Below are 19328 nucleotides of genomic sequence, written 5' to 3' on the forward strand. Positions count from 1 at the left end.
AAGATGATAAACAAGTATGTCTGTTCAGGGGCAATACATACCAGCTTGGTTTCCTCCTATCCCTTCAAAAGACCATATACCACTGTGCCCCACGGGAGTGGCCAAGTTGCTCCCTATAACAGAGGGTGTAGACGTTCCAGTTTGTCTGATACGTGCAGAACGCTCGGTTCCAATTGGGACAGGGACCTTTCTGTCCTGAGAGACATTGCTGGGTTTTTCTGACCCCAGGGAAACAGAGGAAGGGGTTGGAGATGGTGCTCGAACTCCAGCAGACACCGGCTGAGCAGGTGGTTCTGGAGGAAAACAAATATTTGAACGGGTTACAGACATCCGTCCTAGTATTTAAAGGCAATATGACGGCATTCAAAAATACTCTCTCTACACCAGTCTCAGCAGAAGTAGCATTGCAGGCTCAGGAAACTTCATGACTGAAGTATTAAAATAGCATTAGCTACAAAAAGCCTACTAGAGGTTTGCCACATTATGCCACATTGAGCCAGTAGTTTAAACCTTTTATAACTGGCTTTCTATAATCAACGTACAACGGAATGAATCTTTGTCAGTTGCAAAAATCACTGTCAGAGTTATCAGAACTCAATATATTAAAAAGTGATTGCTTAGGATCTAACGGTCCTTTTTGCAAGTCATATTAAGCCACAGTTAAAAATGAACTGTGGTTTAATGTGAATGCTCAGTGTGCTGTACATACTGACGAAACGTTCTCTCTGCTCTACTCCTGCTGCTTGAGAACAAGGCAGAGTCTGGCTTGTTGTGATGTTTCTAGTTTGTTCCCTACAAACAAATCAGGAGTAGTAAGTCAAGAACTTGAATACTGCTCAAGGTTTATTTGGAGAGAAATTCATGAGCCAGGGTTGGCACATCAGATCTGCCATGTTGTTGTTGTTGTTGTTAACTGACCCAGACCCTGCAACGAGCATCTCAGGCCCTTCTTCACAAGAGGTCAGGAAGGTGGCAACATGAGAACAGGCCTTTTCTGTGGTGGCTCCCCGTCTGTGGAATGCTTTCCCCAAGGAGGCTTGTCTGGCACCTTCATTACATATATTTAGACACCAGGCAAAAACATTTCTGTACAATCAGGACTTTGGCTGATTAAAATTCTATGGCCTTTTAAATGTGTTTGGGGGCGTTATTAGTGTCTTTTTGCTTATTATGCATTTTGTGTTCTCATGTTGTATTTTTATGTTGTGAACTGCCCTGTGATTTTTGGATGAAGGGTGATACACACAAAATTTAACAACAACAACAACAACAACAACAACAACAACCACCACCACCACCACCACCACCACCACCACCACCACCACCACCATCCCACTCTTCCCTGCATCATCCAATTCAGAAGTTGGAACACCCAGAGTTATATTACAGCAACAAAATAGTGCGGTTGTGTTTTTTTTAACAGCTTACCATTTGATGCAGAGGAACATGGAGGCAATAGGTTCAGTGGAGAAAAATGCTGTCTGTTAAAATTAGCAGCTGCCGGTGCTCCCCCAAGGGCTGTTCCTGGTGCATATACTTGACTGCTTGAAAGGTTCGAGGCAAAGGTACCCAAGTGCGCAGAAGGTGGTGTTACAGAACCATACGGTGAATCCATACTGACAATACCTATAGAATGATGTGCAAAATGTCAGTACTTTCTGGGAAAATAGCAGCATTCAAAGCAGGGGGTGCAGGGAAGGAACTTAACTTTTGCATCTTGTACAGTTTGCTTCCAGTTCGGACTAAAATAGTTATGATTCTCTTCTATGGAGCCTGGAAAACTAATTTGTTCCAGACTGCTTGTCTGTAATAGATGTTTTTATGGCACTGATTCCTGAGACTATGTGCTTCCTTATAATACTGTATTCTTATGGTTTGACCATTCAGATATATCTTAATGGATCAGTGATTCTATTTGAAATTAGACAAGATGCTCAGTAACCCACATTTAAAATCATCTCTTTGGAAATTACACCCCCAGCATACTTTCAAACAAATAAAACATGTGCTTTATCCTCTCATGAAGCATAGCACCAATGGGTTATAATTTTGTTCTCATTTTTAATTCACATCCATTTCCGTTTGTTTTCCCCATTCATTCTACACTGAAGCCTCTTTTGCCAGTATCGAGTTGCTCTATAAAGTATAAAAACTGCCTATGTTTTAGAGAAAATAGGTTATGCAAGCCAAAATCAAGGCATCTGCCATAATGTTTGCATGGCAGACTTAGGGGGAAAGGGCAGCAGAGCAAGTGGTGCTCCTGTTTCCAGCTGGGCTACAGGAGAGAGAACCACTCAGCAGCAAAGTTGTTGGACTGATGTGCCCTTGCTGTCCAGTCGGAAGAAGTAGAGATAGATTTTCTATGCCAAGCCTGCCAGCTATGTGCAGAGCAGCTGACTCTGAGAATTCCATCCCAGATTCACCATCCCAGTTGGTGGAGAGGGAAGGGATGATTTTAAAGGGTTGGGGGAAAGTGGGGGAGCAGGGGAAACTATAAGTCAGAAGAAGATGGGAACCTCAAGAGTCTCCAGGTGACCAGGGCTTCTCTCCCCCCCCCCCACCAAACTGGGTTACTCTGGTCTACAGAGCTCACCCCGTCTTTCAACCAAGAGAAGGGACTATGCTGGAATGTGGCAACTGCATTCTGGCCATGGAGGAGTATAGATAGGAGGCTGCACAACCTGAATCTATTCTTGTAAGATGCAAAGAATGCTTGTAAAATCTCCCAATTCACTCCTCCATCTATTTTCACTGCAGATGATCCGCAGTGGGATTACCCAGGTCTGGATCAAAATCTCGCATCTGAAGAACTGAATCAAAAAGAAGTGACAAGGCAAGTTCTAGGGGAACCTGACAAATTGCAAACAAGTCACCTGCTCCAGTTGGCATCCAAAATTCTATGTCGGTTAACCTAGCAACTGTTTTGGTTAAATTTGGGGAAATAAATCATTATTTAAAAAACCATAGATGCATGAAGCTTACAGAACAACAAGCCTTTCTAGGGAAGAATCACAGCATGCCTTGTATAAAGGGAAGTTCTACCATGCCAATCTTTTACTTTGAGAATGTTAACAAGCATATGAATAGATGTGATCCAGTCAACATTAAATACCTGGATTTTCAAAAAGCTTTTGACAAAATCCCTTACCAAAGGCCCCTAAATAAATTTGGAACATCATGGTTTTCCTATGGATTAGTAACTGATAATGGAAAGAGAAAAAGGAAGCATGGAAATCTTCCAAGGATCAGTATTGGGACTGGTGCTATTTAGCTTGTTCATAACTGGACTAGAGTCAGCAGCGATGTGACCAAATTCACCAATGAAACCAAGACAATGAATGGACAGCAAAACAGCAGGCAAGGTTCAAGGGTTAAGTGTAAAGATATGAATGTTGGGGCAACCCACCTCACCACCACCACCCCACCCAACTGCACACACACAGATGGAGCAATCAGACCCGAAGATCACTTTATCCTTGCGGAATATAAAGAAATATTCACCTGAGGGACTCGGAGCTGGTCTCTGAAGTGGGGGCCTAAAACCTGGGGCTTTGGAAGTATCTAACTGGTGCAATGGATCCGAGTTTGGCAGAAATGAAGACTTCCCAGACAGAATGGATTCCGGCGCTGCCTGAGACGACAAGACAGATCCACCCCAGAAGGCGTGAGCAGAGGCCGGGCCGTTCTCAAACAGTGTGCTGAAGGGCCCAAACGGCAAAGCAGCGCTGAAATTTGGGGGCATGGGCTTGTTTGCCGGATGGACAGGATTCTGAGAGACACTTTGCGTACTTAAGGTAGAAGGAAGCTGCACTGAAGAAGGAACGCTGTGGGGTCTTTTGATGTGGCTGATATTGAGGACGGCAACCGAAGAACTCTGAACGGGAGCGGAATTCTTGTGCACGGGGTTTGCCCCATGGGATGGCAGCCTGATCGCGGGGCTTTCCATTTTAGCTGGCGGAGACGGCTGAGCAGATCCCGCCGATGCCTGAGGCAAGAGATAGTTTGCTGGCGTACTAGCAGGCGCAACTACCGGGGCAGCGGAACTCGCAGTTGCTAAGTTTGGAGGCACGGCCATTCGCGGATCTTGTGACGGAACCTGAGGCTGCTGCAAAGGTGGCCTTGCTTCCTGGGAAACAGACCCGAGCGTCTGCGGCTGAGAAAGATGCTCCGATGGAATCCCAGCAGAGCTGCTATTCGCCTGCCTGTTGCTGGTCAGATTTGCTGCTTCCGCTGCTGGGGGGCTACTGACTTCCTGGTCCGAGGAGGGCACCGCTTTGCTGGGAGAACTCGCGACACATTCTGAAGGGCTGCTTCTGGAAACCCGGGCTGGCTGGGCTGGCGGTGAAGGGGAGGAAGTGGACGACACAGGGTGGTGCTCTTTGGCAGTAGGAAAAGGGTAGGTGGCGTTGGTGGGCGTTGTGCTGTTGTTGCTGGCCGTGGTTGCAATGGTGGTGGTGGTGGTGCTGGATGTCTTGACCACGGTGACAAAGAGCTGCCTTCGGACGGAAGGGGAGCTGGGGCTGCCATTTGCAGGAGGAACAGGCACAGCAGACACGGCCGGACTTGTGGTGGCTGTTGGGCTGGGAGCCGACGAACCCGCCGAATTCACCTGAGAACCGCTGCTGTTCTGATTGTTATGGCGAGGCACCGTGTGAGGCTTAGGTGAGTTAGTAGCTTTTGCGGGGCTGAGAGGCCGAACGGGGAAAGGACCCCAGGTGGACTGAGCTGGCGGGAATGTCCCTCCAAAGTGGGTCATAGGTAACCTCGGCGGACGGATCTGCTGGAAAGTCTGAGCGGCCAGCAAGGCGTGTGCAAACTGGGGAGGAGGGTACGCCAGCGGCAGAGAAACTGGAAATCCAGGCCGCACGTTGTTCACCGGGTTCTTGACTGCTTTATGCGTCGGTGCTGAAGGGAGGACAGGCACGGAAAGCGCTGTGGCCATCTGAGACGAGGAGGAGATTGCGACAGTGGTCACCTTGCTCCCAGCGACGGAATTGTGGGTAGTGGTGGGGCTGGCGTGCGCCCCTGTTTTGGGATAGGCCGCAGAGCTTCTCAGACGGTTCTTTGGAATGAGTTCGTCGATTTCTTTGTCGGGATCCTTGATCAGAGCGTTGATGAGCTGTGTTGCTTGTCTTGTTGATTCCGTGCCTCCCCTGCAAGAGAATAATAGAATTGTACAGTTGGAAGGGACCCTGAGGGGCATCTAGTCCACCCCAACTCCTGCAATCTCTTGGCCAACATGGGGGTCCAACCCACAACCCTGGGATTAAGAGTCATGCTCTACTGACTTGAGCTCTCCTTCAGGTCTACTGTGTTTTTCGCTCTATAGGACGCACTGGACCATAGGAGGGGGAGAACAGGGGGGGGGGGATTCTCCCCCTCTCTGCTCAGCGCCCCTTCAGCGAAGCGGTAGGAGAAATGGAGCCCCTTCCATCTCTCCTCTTACTTCGCTGAAGGGGCGCAGCGCAGAAAGGGAAAACTGTCCAGCGCCTCTTCAGCGAAGCGAAGCCTGGAGAGCAAGAGGGATCGGTGTGCAATGACCCCCTCACTCTCCAGTCCTCCGGCGGCTATCCGCAAGCCTTCAGAGCGCAGCGGAAACTCCTGCTGCGCTCCGAAGGCTTGCGGATAGATGCCAGAAGCCTCCGGAGCGCAGCGGGGGTTCCCGCTGCGCTCCGGGGGCTTCAGCAAAAGCAACGCGAAGCCTCCGGAGTGCGGGGGGAGCTCTCCCTCTGCGCTTCGGAGGCTTCGCGTTGCTATCGCTGAAGCCAAGGAGCCTGCATTCGCTCCATAGGACACACACATTTCCCCTTAATTTTTAAAGGGGGAAAAGTGCGTCTTATAAAGCGAAAAATGTGGTAAATGCACCCTTCGGAAATAAATGCATGAAGACCATTTCTTCATTCGTGGATAAGCTTAAGAAGAAATATTTCCCCTTTTTAGAAAAATGCATGCAAGTGTAAAAACCTTCGCATGAATGACATTTAACGGTTTTATGATGCAATGGTTGAATACACAACTGTTCCCTCGGACAGCAAGGTTAGGTGGTTTGGTGCAGGCCGGACTGATTCCATTTTTAAAATGTTAATGTTTCAGATGCAACGCAGCCTCTGAGAAACGAAAGTGGGGTGTCAGCATATATCTGAGTTAAAAAATAAATAAATTAAAAAGCTTGAGGAGGACTGAGCATGCTCAGTGGCCTCCAGGAGCTACAAAACAGGTGGAATAGGAAAAAGCGGACTAAGTGGGTGGGGAGCATAAATGGGCCTGCTTGGGTAACTGACAGACTTATAGTATCTTGGAAGAGGATATGAATGGCTGGCTGGAGTTCTGAACAGGACCAACCCTGCCGGGGGTAAGAAATCACAGAAACATTCTGATTCATACAAGTCCCATGTATGTTTACCACTTTGAAGTTGTTGGGTGGTTGTTGTTTTTTAAAGTAATAAAGCAGTATATAAATTGAAGAAGTGTATAAATTGTATAAAATAAATAAATAAATGTCCATCTAACAGAAATTAGTTTGAAATCTGTTTCCTATAGAAACTGAATGGCAAATTAAATACGGTGTCCTCCAAACCAATTCAGTAACTTAAGGTAAACAGTGCCTGGACAGGAATTTACCTTATTGTTATGATTCTGTCCCCCGTTTTGTCTTTCTGCTTATCAATGTCTATATGCGCGCCAGTAAACTCTCGGATAGCGTTGATGTTGCAACCACCTCTTCCAATTACTCTGGAAATGACAGTTGATGGAACAGAAACCTTCTTTGATCTAAGAAACAAGAGAAAATTACGGCAATCAGGTAGACCAGATTTAGTATAGTATACTTGCATCAAACTTTCAGATTAAGTACGGACCCCTGGAATGAATTTAATTCATATACGGAGGGTCCACTGTACACGGCCTTTGGATACTGGTTAGAAAGCTTTGGCTGAAACAAAGCACTGAAGCACTATGCTAATAGTTGTAGCTGTGAAAGTGTCCCAAGTCTACACAAAAAGCTGAAGAGAGAGGAGAAAGAGAAAAAGAAAACAGGAAGACACTAGCATGGGGAATGTATTCATATCCTGCTTCTCAGGTGCTGGCACCGAAAACAGGCTCTGATACTATCTCTTGGATGTTACAGACTTTGACGACCAAGGAATGAAATGGCCATACCATGACTAATTTTGCCAGCAATGCAAAGCATGGTTTTAGTAAAATATTCAAAGCAGGGACTGGGGGTGGGTGGATGGATGGATGAGGTAGAGAATCACTGGCAATTACCACCATCGCGGAATTGGACTTACCTTCTTACAACCTCCTTCCATCCTTCCTCCCTCTTCTGACCACGTTTAGGGCTAGCTAAGGTCAATTTTCCATTAGGAGAAGACAGTGGCGATGGAGAAGGTTTTGTGCAAGTAGACAAGGAATTGCCAGTTACTTCGCTAATAACTTCTGACAACCTTTCACAGGAAAGGGGGAGGGGAGGGGGAGGAAAAAGAGTGCTTGTTAACGTAACTCTTATGAGAAAAACGTAAAAGACAAATGCAGAGACTCTTGTTTAGCCCTTTAATAACATCTTTAGTACAGTGGTGCCCCGCAAGACGAATGCCTCACAAGACGGAAAACTCGCTAGATGAAAGAGTTTTCCGTTTTGGAGGTGCTTCGCAAAACGAATTTCCTATGGGCTTGCTTTGCAAGACGAAAATGTCTTGCGAGTTCCTGCGGGGTTTTTTTCCTTCCCCCCCCCCCTTTTTCTAAGCCACTAAGCCGCTTATCAGCTGATCCGATAAGCCGCTAATAGTGCTAATCCGTCAATGGGCTTGCTTCGCAAGACGAAAAAACCGCTAGACGAAGAGAATCACAGAACGGATTCTTTTCGTCTTGCGAGGCACCACTGTATTAGAATATTAAATTTAACACCATGCTAAAAAGTAAACTGATCAATCATAGAAAAGTACACTTGGCTTTCGTTTGCTTGGTTTTGTTTGTAAGCCTGTTTAGAATAAAAGACATTTGGATATACCGTATTTTTTGCTCTATAAGATGCACCCGACCATAAGATGCACCTAGTTTTAGAGGAGGAGAACAAGAAAAAAAATGTTCTCTCCCTCTCTGCTCAGTGCCTCTCCAGCAAAGCGGGAGGAGAAATGGAAGGGGCTCCGTTTCTCCTGCCACTTCACTGAAGGGGTGCTGCGCAGAGAGGGAAAGCTGCACAGCGGGTCTCCAGCGAAGCGAAGTGAAGCCAGGAGAGCAAGAAGGACCAGTGGGCACCGATCCCTCTTGCTCCCCTGGCTTCAGCGAAAGCTGTGCAGCCTGCATTTGCTCCATAAGACGCACACACATTTCCCCTTACTTTTTAGGAGGGGAAAAGTGCGTCTTATAGAGCGAAAAATACAACAAATGAGGAAGAATCTTAGTATTCCAAGATTCACAGTGGGGGGGGGGGGAATGAGGCAGACGAAGAACAGCGCCAAAGCAATCTACACTAGCAAGAGATAAGAAAAAAAAGTTTTCCACTTGCATTTCATGCAAACCATAGCTTGAAATGCACCTAGCAACTGATAATCAAAGTCCATTCATATGTAAAAACACAAGCGGTGGAATGCAACTGAACGCTACCTTCATCACAATCTAACTCAAAATTGGGCCTTTCCCTCTTCATCAGCAGATATGGCCGTCTGAAGGCAGAAGTAAAATTTTAAAGGGGAAAAGCTGCATGCACTTGCATAGTCTAGGATGCGAAAACTGTCACAGGACTCTCTTGATTTCAATGTTTGAATGTAGCCCGATTTTCAGCAGTGTTTCTGGGATTCTGCTGTGGGGATAGGATCTTGAAAAGCTCCCACCTATGATTTTGGTCTTCTGTTACTATGGTCTTCAGTTAAGCAACTCAGAACTAAGCCAAATTAGTTTGGCTGCTCAAACAGCTATTGATTATGCTATTTATCTGCTGCTTCACGGTCAGTTCTACTGGCATCGTATATTCTGGTTTGTTCTTAATAATTCTGATAAACCACTTTGAGTTACCAACGTTGGAAGAAAGGCAGCAGAGACTTTTCAACAAAATAAAAAGCACCGTATTTTTCACTCCATAAGATGCACCTGGCCATAAGATGCACCTAGTTTTTAGAGGGGGAATGCAAGAAAAAAAATATTCTTTAAAGGGAGCGCTGAGCAGAGCCTGTATGCATCCCAGGCTCTGCTCAGCGCTCCCTTTCACAAGCCACGTGGAGCGTGTGTGTGGCTCTTGCAGGCTTTCCGCCGAAGAGGGAGAAGGGCAACCCATCACTGATGGGCTGCCCTTCTCCCTCCTTGGGGAAAAGCTCCCAAGAGCCACACACACGCTCCACGCGGCTCTTTAGAGGGAGCACGGCTTTTGGGGGCTTTTCCGGGAGGTGGGGGAAGAGACTGAGGGGCTAAGCCAGAAGCTAGAACAGTGAGTGGGATCGCTGCGCAGCGATCCCTCTTGCTGTTCTGGCTTCTGGGACAGCTGCGCAGCCTGCATTCGCTCCATAAGACGCACACACATTTCCCCTTACTTTTTAGGAGGGAAAAAGTGCGTCTTATAGAGCGAAAAATACGGTAAATGATAATTTCACAGTTCTGGTCCGTGAAGTAACACTGGGGGGAGAAGATGGAAGCATTGAGAACATCCCAAGAGATGAGATAACAACTTGTTTGTGTGTGTGTGCAAAAGGTAAAGTAGCTTACTTGACTGAAGATTTCCCAGAAACTGCTTTCCGCTCTTCTTTTGGGAAAGTGACCAGCACCGATGGCTGCTTCTTGTTGCTCTGAGCATTAGTGACTGCTGTGGAAGAAAGACTATCACTCTTGTGGCTGCTGTTACTATTGCTGCTTTCATCACTACAGCTGGAAATCCTCATGTTGTCACTATCACCACTTTCACTGGTACTGCTGCTTTTGGATTCGCCATTTATTTTCTCTGGTTGAGAATAGGAGATGGGGAGCTGATCATCAAAGATGATCTGAACAGTATCTTGGCCAATTTTGTTTCTCCTGCTTTTCCTCTTAGAGCTGCTCGTAGTGACAGTATTGTTTCTTTTGCCATGGGAACCTGCCAAAGTTGTCCATGTTGCAGATATACCTATGGTGGTCGTTGTGGTAGCACTGGGTGGTTCTGTTAGGATCCCTGGCTCATCTAATTGAGAACGAGAAGAAGAATTGACCAAAGTCCACAGTAATCATCTTGCCTGAACAGGTTTTTACTATGCGACTGGCCCATGAAGATCAATGCAAGTCACTTATACACCACAAACATCCTTCGTATTTCAAACCTATTTACCTTGTGCATATGGCCTAACACACACACACACACACACACAAAATTTCTAAAAGCAGTTTAAATTAATACCATTGTAATTTGCAAATATCCAGGGAACTGGAACACCTGGGTTTAGGGACTGATTGATAAGATAACTTTATTGCCTTTCCATATGAAGAGGGTTTGGAAAGATTAAGCTCTCAGAACAACCTATGGAAAAGGTTTACAAGCGGACAGTCATATCTGAATGGCCTGGGATAAGGGGATTCCAAATACTCATGCTTACATGGGCACAAATGATTATTTGCATAGGTGGATGATGACATATTGGAATAAGCCACAATGTATTCACATAAGCAATTTTAGTTAAGTATTTGCAATTGAGAAAGGCTGATTCCTACTTTGATATGCTCTAAGGCAGGCATAGGCAAACTTGGCCCTCCAGATGTTTTGGGACTACAACTCCCATCATCCCCAGCTAACAGGACCAGTGGTCAGGGATGATGGGAATTGTAGTCCCAAAACAGCTGGAGGGCCAAGTTTGCCTATGCCTGCTCTAAGGGATACTTTCCAGAGGCATAGCCATGTTAGTTGCTTTCAGCAAACAACAACAACTCAAAGAGTCTCATGGCACAAATTTATTATGGCAACTCAGGATATTATTTTGTCCCTCTGATGAATCTGTGACACGATAAATGTGTATTTACTATGCCACGAGTCTCTTGTTTTTAGAATAAATGCTTATTTACTAATATGCAAGTTGAGAACCAACTATAATTAGGACTGAAGAAATGCCTGTCATGTTCTGCCTATTGGCCTTGGTATGCAACCTCTTCAAAACCAGGATCCAAAGAATCATGAAACAACTTCCACAAGTTCAAGGAGTCTCCACACTTATTTTACTTCAAGCAACAACTCTGAGTGCCTTGCGGCAAACTGCTGTTTAGAGAGAGGTTTGATCAGAATTAGACAGATGATTTGGAGGATCAGCTGCTCACAAGGTAGCCGAATGCCCCAATGGGAACTCAATCTCTCTGTGTGAACCTAAGCAGCTACCGTACTTTTCGCTCCATAAGGCGCACCTACTTTTTTTTTGGGGGGGGGGGGGATTCAAGAAAAAAAATGCGGCTCTTGGGGGCTTTTGCGGGAGGTGGGGGAAGTGAGAGAGCCTCGCTCTGTCCCTTCCCCCACCTCCCGCAAAAGCCAGGGATAGCCGCGCGAAGCCTCCCCAGGGCAGCGGGATGAAGGCTCCCTGCTGCCCTGCGGAGGCTTCGCAAGCTACCCCAGAGCTGCTCGACCCAAAGAGCAGGTCGGGGGGCTAGCGGTGGGGGAAGCCCAGGTTCCCCCCCCCCCCAGCCCCAGGGACCACACATTCGCTCCATAAGACGCACAGGCATTTCCTCTTAGATTTTAAGAGGAAAAAAGTGCATCTTATGGAGCAAAAAAATACGGTAATTGGATCCCATCCCAGGTGGTTTATCCAAAAGCTCATGAAAGGCAATGTTTCCGCCACTGCACGTGTCAGGAGTGGTAGTCCTTTGCAAAACAAACAATCAAAAAAACCACCATAAGTGAAATGCTTATTATGACGGTTGAAAGGAAAAACCATTTGCAGAGAAACTATGAAATTGACTGCCATTTATCTTTATCCCATGATTTTAACACTGATCTATGACAATGTCCTATTTTCTTCAATAATTTGTAATCATTTCCAGTTGAATATATTCAAGCTGACAGGATTTAATGATTTAACATTCGGTTGTGTTTCAGAGGAGAGATGCTGAAAATGGAAGAACAGCCATCTTTTGTGTTTTTTAGACAACTGCTGACACCTGCTCTGAGCCCATGGGGTACAAATCAAATACCTACCTTCAGCTTTTAGTTTTTCCTTTTCTTGAGCAGCTTGCAGTTCAAAATTCTCTTTGTTTTTTGCCTCTATTTCTTCCAGCTTCCTCCTTTGCTCTTCCTTTTTCTTCCTTCTCTTCTCCTTCCTTTTCTCTCTTTTAGCAGCTAATGCCAGCCTTCTGCTTTCTTCCCGTAGCTGCAAGTCAAATTCATTCAACAGCGATGAAAGGAAACTGCCAAAAAGAAACTGAACCTTGGGCAGATAAGGCTGTACAGCTTAGCATTAGGAAGAGATTGGATGCTGTGCATCAGTCTCAACTGATTACTTATAAGAATACCTTGCCTTCCAAGAGTTCTAAACTAGTTCTCCACACTGTGGGAAGGCTGAGGTAGTGGGAAGAGAAACTTGCCAAAGCTCACTGTCACAGGCCCAAAGTGAAGTGGCTAATTTGATCATCCTGCATCCAGAGCAAGCGGAAGCCGGCAGACGGGAAATCATATGGCCTTGAATCTAATTCTGCGGGCAAGCTGTCTATCAATGAGCCCACTTTGAGCCACAGAAGCTGGGATTGCTCGAGTGGTAAAGCACGAGACTTTTAATCTGAAGGATATAGGTTCTTGAGACTCACATTGGGCAAAAGATTTCTGCCTTGCAGGGGGTTGGACTAGATGACCCTCGTGGTCCTTTCCAACTCTACAGTTCTGTGATTCTATTGGAAGAGCCTCTCAAGTTCGAACATAAAGGCTTTCCACTCATGGAGGAGGTTGAACCTCTGGGCCACAGTGTATTCAGGGTGATTATTTCAGCTGGGAATTAAACATTTTGGCAACTTTTCCTTTTCAGGGAGACAGGAGGGTAAGGTTACCATATTTTTTTCAATGAATCCAGGGACACTTTAATTAAATAAATACTACACGTTCGGGACGTTGATGTTGCAGCGATGGCAGTGGCACAGGGGCGGCCGCTGCCTTGACCTCAACCGCCACATTTCCCCTTCCTCCGAGGCTTCTATCTCTTTTCTCCATCAGCCTGGACAGCCCCTGAGTTGTTGGATCTTCGGTGGTGGTGGTGGGGAAGCGGTGTGTGGTGGATCAGGCATGAAAGACGGGGGGAGGAGGGCAGAGAGCCCCGGCAGCGGCAAGGCTGGGGCAGTGCAATGCCTCCTTTCCCATCGGAGCAGCCCCAATCCCATTCCTACTTGCGTGCAAGCAGGAGGGGGCAGGGATCCCTCAGCTGAGAAGGGAGGCTTCCCCTTGCCTAACTGAGAGATCCCTGCCACCTCCTGCTTGCACACAAGCTCTGATAGGCAGCGTGAAGCCTCCCTTCACAACTGACAGATCCCCGTCCCGCTCCTGCTTGCACGCAAGTAGGAGTTGGGTGGCTGCTCCAATAGGCAGCATGAAACCTCCCTTCACAGCTTAACTGCTGGGGTCAGGGAAGGTGGAGGCAGCCCGGAAGCTGCATCTTAGAGCCTCTGCACCACCATCATATGGGGACTTCCAAGCAGCTCCTGAAGCCAGCCAGAACCAACTGCTCTGGGCTGCTGAGACTGCCGCTGCTGCGCTTCCTGGGACATTAGATGAAATCTGGGGACATTCCAGGGATGGAATTTGTCTGGGGACTTATTCGCGAATCCGGGGACTGTCCCCGGGAAACGGGGACGTCTGGTAACCCTACAGTAGGGGGATTCCTCAACTCCACCATAAGGAGTGTTTTTTTGATGACTATTTTCCCCCCTATTCTTGCATGCCCTGCCTTGAGTAACTACAGAAAGCCAGCCTATAAAGTGTTCTAAAGTGGAAATCTGAACTTGCAGCGTTACTTACCTTCTCCAAATCCAACTCCTCTAAAAGAATGCTTGCATTCTTGTTTGCTTCAGCAGCCTGCCTGTCTTTGGCTTGAACAATTGATTCTATACAGAGGTGGCACTTCTTCAGCATTTCCTGCGATGACAATGCATAAAAGAACATCATTTCTGAACTGGCACAAGCAGTTGAACAAATAATGGATGTACCAGCCTCAAACACTGCAAGAAGGGAACTGACAGGGAGCATGAGGGGCTCATTGTGGCCTGCAAAGGAAGGGAAGCTGCTTAACAAACAGGCAAGAGTGCAGAAATGAAAGGAATGGATTGGAAGGCTCCTGTGGCATTAAAGGAGCTGAACTGCTAATGACTGTGGATATGCTGTTTCTCCTTGTGTAAGAATGGAAAGATGGCTGGAGAGGAGACAAACAACAGAGAACATTGTGAGAGGGATTTTATTCTGCCAGTAAAAGCGAAAGGGTTGGAATTGCTTTGGGAAGGTTGTGTGGAATGGCAAATGCCGCAGGGACAGAATTCTCCAGAGTGGGAGTCAAGAGATTCCAAATGGCAAAACAGGATTCAGAAGTGATCTAGTTTTGAAAAAAAAAAGTTTGGTTGGGGGAAAAGACTGGAACCAAGGAAAGGACTTCTTATGCAGAGACCAGATATGAATATAATAAGAAAAAGTGGGAAGGGAGAGGAGCTTTGCAACCTTTGGCTAATTAAATTATTGATGACCTTTTAAACTACGTGAGGGTGTGGGGTGGGTGTTATTGTTTTGTATTTTTGTGTTTTTATATTGTAAACTTTCCTGGAATCCTTGGATGAAGGGTGGCACAGAAATTTAATAATGGTAACTTTGGTCTGCATTTTATTTTCTCCCCCCCCTCCTGTGGTATTTAATTGTGTAACATACTTTGGGATTAGGAAGGTTAAATATTTAAACACACTAAAACAAAGAATAGTGTGCTCTTGAATGAAGCCATACAACTGAGTTGGGAGTGTAAAGTCAGAGAAAAATACCGTATTTTTCGCTCTATAAGACGCACTAGACCACAAGACGCACCTAGTTTTTGGAGGAGGAAAACAAGAAAAAAAATATTCTGAATCTCAGAAGCCAGAACAGCAAGAGGGATCGCTGCGCAGTGAAAGCAGCAATCCCTCTTACTGTTCTGGCTTCTGGGATACCTGCGCAGCCTGCATTCGCTCCATAAGACGCACACACATTTCCCCTTACTTTTTAGGAGGGAAAAAGTGAGTCTTATAAAGCAAAAAATGCGGTAGTCTGCCCAATGCTGTTCAGGGTCGATATATGCAAGGTTTTAATTAGCACTTATGATGTATTCATCAGCTTACTGGGAAACACTGGTTTTACCAAAGTTTTACTGAGTAACTTAAGCAGCACATTATTCTTACCTTGTCAGTAACTGTTGCTATGTATCTCATACATTCTGAATCTGATGGGAACTGGTTGACTTCTTTTACCAGGTAGCGTACAACTTTCACATGACCCTAAGAATGAAGGTTTCCAGCATTAGCCCCTTTCACATGAAGGCAGGCTGCACATTTAAATGCATTTAAGTGAAATAACTAAACTATAAAAGATAATTCAGTGAAAAGAGTAACTGCAGCAACCTCAATCCCCCAAAGCAGCAGGAGCTTCAGAAGCATACAAAAATTGCCAATCTGTGAAGCTAGGGAAAGAAAAACTCCCATTTTCTTTAATAAAGCAAGGCATTTGAAAATACTCTGAGATACAGAAAAGCAGAGAGGGCAGCTTATTCAATTGCAATATTGCACACACTGCCAATATGATGTTGGGTTTTTTTTTGCAATGGTTATGTAAGTCTCCCCCCCCCTGAAAACTGTACGCTATGGGAAACATAGCAGTCCATTTATTAAATTTCTGCCATGCACTGTGTGGGTGATGCAGTTCAATTTCCAAATTCATACTGCAACAAATTAGTTCTTTTTTATCAAGGGGGTTAAAAGCAAAAGCTTTCACTCTACCTTTCGAAAGGCTGCCATCAGCGGGGTTATCTTTCTGTTATCAGCAGCATCTACATCTGCTCCAGCTTGCACTAGCAACTGGACAACATCTAAATGACCACCATTTGCAGCAAGCCATAATGGAGTATTTCCTTTTTTGTTCCGGACATCGATGTGAGCTCCCCTACAAAAAAATCAAAAAGCCTGATCAAAATACTGAATGCATATTTTACCATTTAAAAAAAACCCACACAAAACTGAACTGAAGGACTGGTTACTGTTACTGGCTTTAGAAAGGTGGTGGAAGTTAAGAGGGACAACGCTTCTAGAAAACATCACCTGCTCTTCATAAAACCATTTCTAAACAACTCTGAAATAGTTCATTTCTGAAACATGAACTCCTGGCACCTGCACACCTTCTATCTTAACAGATGCTATTTTCTTCCTATATAATAAAAATGTAATGCTGTCATCGTGCAGCTAATATAGGAGGACTTGTGGCGCCACATCAGAACTAGAATTTCCTGCTTTGCTCTATAGTAGTGCCTCTGGAATTGCAATTATGGAATTGCTGCTCAGGAATGGAACATTTATGCCAGAACTTCAATGAAGACCCACAAGCTAAAGCACACACAGTTGTTTCCTGAAAATTCACCAATCAAAACTTTCTCATCAGACCAACTCTTCTAGGCAACCAAAATGGTCAAAGGCCTGGAAATGATGCCTTATGAGGAACGGCTAAGGGAGCTGGGCATGTTTAGCCTGGAGAAGAGGATGTTAAGGGGTGATATGATAGCCATGTTCAAATATATAAAAGGATGTCACATAGAGGAGGGAGAAAGGTTGTTTTCTGCTGCTCCAGAGAAGCGGACACGGAGCAATGGATCCAAACTACAAGAAAGAAGATTCCACCTAAACATTAGGAAGACCTTCCTGACAGTAAGAGCTGTTCGACAGTGGAATTTGCTGCCAAGGAGTGTGGTGGAGTCTCCTTCTTTGGAGGTCTTTAAGCAGAGGCTTGACAACCATATGTCAGGAGTGCTCTGATGGTGTTTCCTGCTTGGCAGGGGGTTGGACTCAATGGCCCTTGTGGTCTCTTCCAACTCTATGATTCTATGATTCTACTCTTATAAGTGCAACTTCAGTGTGGGCTCAACGAAACTCATTAGTAAACACCCATAGATAGCATATCAGGATCCTAGAGCCAGCGACATTCTTTGTAACCTAGGCCTCTTGATCCTCCCCTTCAAATCATATCAAATATGGTACCTGCTAATAAGCAGCTCACAGAACTTGTAATGCCCTTTGTCTGCTGCAATGGTCAGAGCTGTGTCTCTTGAAGATGGGACTGGCGGAGCGTTTACATCTGCACCTTTGTCTAGAAGAACTCTGCCTACTTCCGCATATCCACCAGAGGCAGCTTCCATTAAGGGTGTCAGGCCGGTCTAGGTTAAGAATACATTAGAAATGTGTGAAAATCTATAGCTACAAGAAGGCAACAATCATTTCTGGCTTATAGAGTATCAGTGACCACTGTTAACGCACAATAATAATAATAATGTAATTTATTATTTATACCCCACCCATGCGGCTGAGTTTCCCCAGCCACTCTGGGAGGCTTCCAACAAAATATTAAAATACAATAACCTATTAAACATTAAAAGCTTCCCTAAACAGGGCTGCCTTCCGATGTCTTCTAAAAGTCTGGTAGTTGTTTTTCTTTTTGACATCTGGTGGGAGGGTGTTCCACAGGGCGGGTGCCACTACCGAGAAGGCCCTCTGCCTGGTTCCCTGTAACTTGGCTTCTTGCAGCGAGGGAACTGCCAGAAGGCCCTCGGCACTGGACCTCAGTGTCCGGGCAGAACGATGGGGTTGGAGACGCTCCTTCAGGTATACTTCTTCAGGTATGTTTATTATCAGGCACTTTACTGTATGGAATATTCAACTATTAACAGCTGAATGAAGAGAGATCCAACAGATTCATCACTTTATACCCATTCCACTTCTCACCAAATAGAATGTGTTGGGAATAAAGAACTCCCTCCTTTTACTTACGTTTTAAAACTCGCCCCCTCATCCACATCAAACCTGTTTCATCTCCATAGTGATGATTTAAAAGAGAAGCAAAGGACTACAAACCACATGTGCTCCTCGGATGGATGGATGGATGGATGGATGGATACCAACCCCAGAAAGGGCCATCAACAATATGTGATAACTATTGAGGCAACCCTGCCTTCCCTTGGGCTGCTTAAGGCAGGTCTGTGGGCCTTGAGGAAAGGCTTAAGAGAAGAAACACAGGCCAGGGAGCTAGAGCCAGCATCAACTCCCAAAATTTGCCTGAAAATATTCTGTCCCATTTTTCCATGTTAGGATTTTGCCTAGTACAGTGGTACCTCGGGTTACATACACTTCAGATTACATACGCTTCAGGTTACAGACTCCGCTAACCCAGAAATAGTACCTTTACCTCAGGATGGGAACAGAAATCGTGCGGTGGCAGCGGGAGGCCCCATTAGCTAAAGTGGTACCTCAGGTTAAGAACAGTTTCCGGTTAAGAACAGACCTCCGGAACAAATTAAGTACTTAACCCGAGGTACCACTGTAAACCTCTTTGGGTGCCTTGCCAGAAGGGCAGTATATAAATGTAATAAATTAAAAAGCATGATGATTTTTTTTGCTGTATTTAATAAGCATATATCCCAGCTTTTGCAAAGTTGCTTGCAAGGCAGTGAGGAACAATATAAAGTCAACACTCCAATGAAGCAAATAAAATTTGTTTACCCTGATGGTGGACATAGAACGGCTGTGTACATTCAAGGCTGAGCAGACAAACATCTGGAGTGTGAAAAGTAATAGAAGTACTAACAAATTTAAGTTGAAGACATTTAAACCAAGATCTTCCTACCTTAGCTCTGTGCTCAACATTAGCTTTTCTATCGAGGAGAAGGCTAACCACTTCGGTTCTTCCTTGGAAACAGGCCAGTGTCAGGGCAGTATTCCTATTGGTCTCTATCTGTGCATTAATATCAGAACCCATGTCCAACAGCAGCTTAACAGCAGCAGTATGACCATTCATGGCTGCCAACATTAATGGAGAGATGCCCAGCTTGCTACCAGTTCTGGAAAGAAATGAACACGCGCTACATTTTAACTTTATATAGCATGGTGAATTTTTAATTTGCATATACCTATTTCTGTAATATGGAAGTCCATGTACATATGAACCTATAGGTGCCTGTAGACCTCTAAATGGGAGCTACAGAGGCCATATACGGTGGACCCTCGGGTTATGTTACCTTCAGGTAACATCACTTTCGGGTTGTGAACACAGCAAACCCGGAAGTGTATACCTCCATGTTTCTGCGCATGCGCAGTAGCGCTCTATCGCGCCATGCACAGAAGCAGCGCATCTAGATGAG

At 45.5% G+C, this 19328-nt stretch overlaps 1 protein-coding gene across 7 annotated transcripts in view; it reads right to left on the bottom strand.

Moving 5' to 3' along the window:
• Positions 1-19328, bottom strand: part of ANKRD17 (ankyrin repeat domain 17) — a 101152-nt gene that overhangs the window by 4849 nt on the left and 76975 nt on the right. For 6 of the 7 annotated variants that reach the window (XM_083470411.1, XM_083470412.1, XM_083470416.1 and 3 more), the window contains 12 exons: positions 18815-19028; positions 17176-17351; positions 15928-16090; positions 15334-15429; positions 13940-14056; positions 12137-12308; positions 9697-10144; positions 7290-7445; positions 6622-6771; positions 3502-5153; positions 1429-1626; positions 42-293 (listed from right to left, as the gene is read on the bottom strand). In XM_083470411.1, coding sequence (XP_083326537.1) covers positions 42-293; positions 1429-1626; positions 3502-5153; positions 6622-6771; positions 7290-7445; positions 9697-10144; positions 12137-12308; positions 13940-14056; positions 15334-15429; positions 15928-16090; positions 17176-17351; positions 18815-19028 — 3794 coding nt within the window. The remainder of the gene's footprint in view (positions 1-41; positions 294-1428; positions 1627-3501; positions 5154-6621; positions 6772-7289; positions 7446-9696; positions 10145-12136; positions 12309-13939; positions 14057-15333; positions 15430-15927; positions 16091-17175; positions 17352-18814; positions 19029-19328) is intronic. The other variant, XM_083470415.1, reaches the window with a different exon arrangement.

The sequence above is a fragment of the Podarcis liolepis genome, assembly GCF_965112155.1.
Source record: "Podarcis liolepis genome assembly, chromosome: 13".
NCBI classification, from domain to species: domain Eukaryota; kingdom Metazoa; phylum Chordata; class Lepidosauria; order Squamata; family Lacertidae; genus Podarcis; species Podarcis liolepis.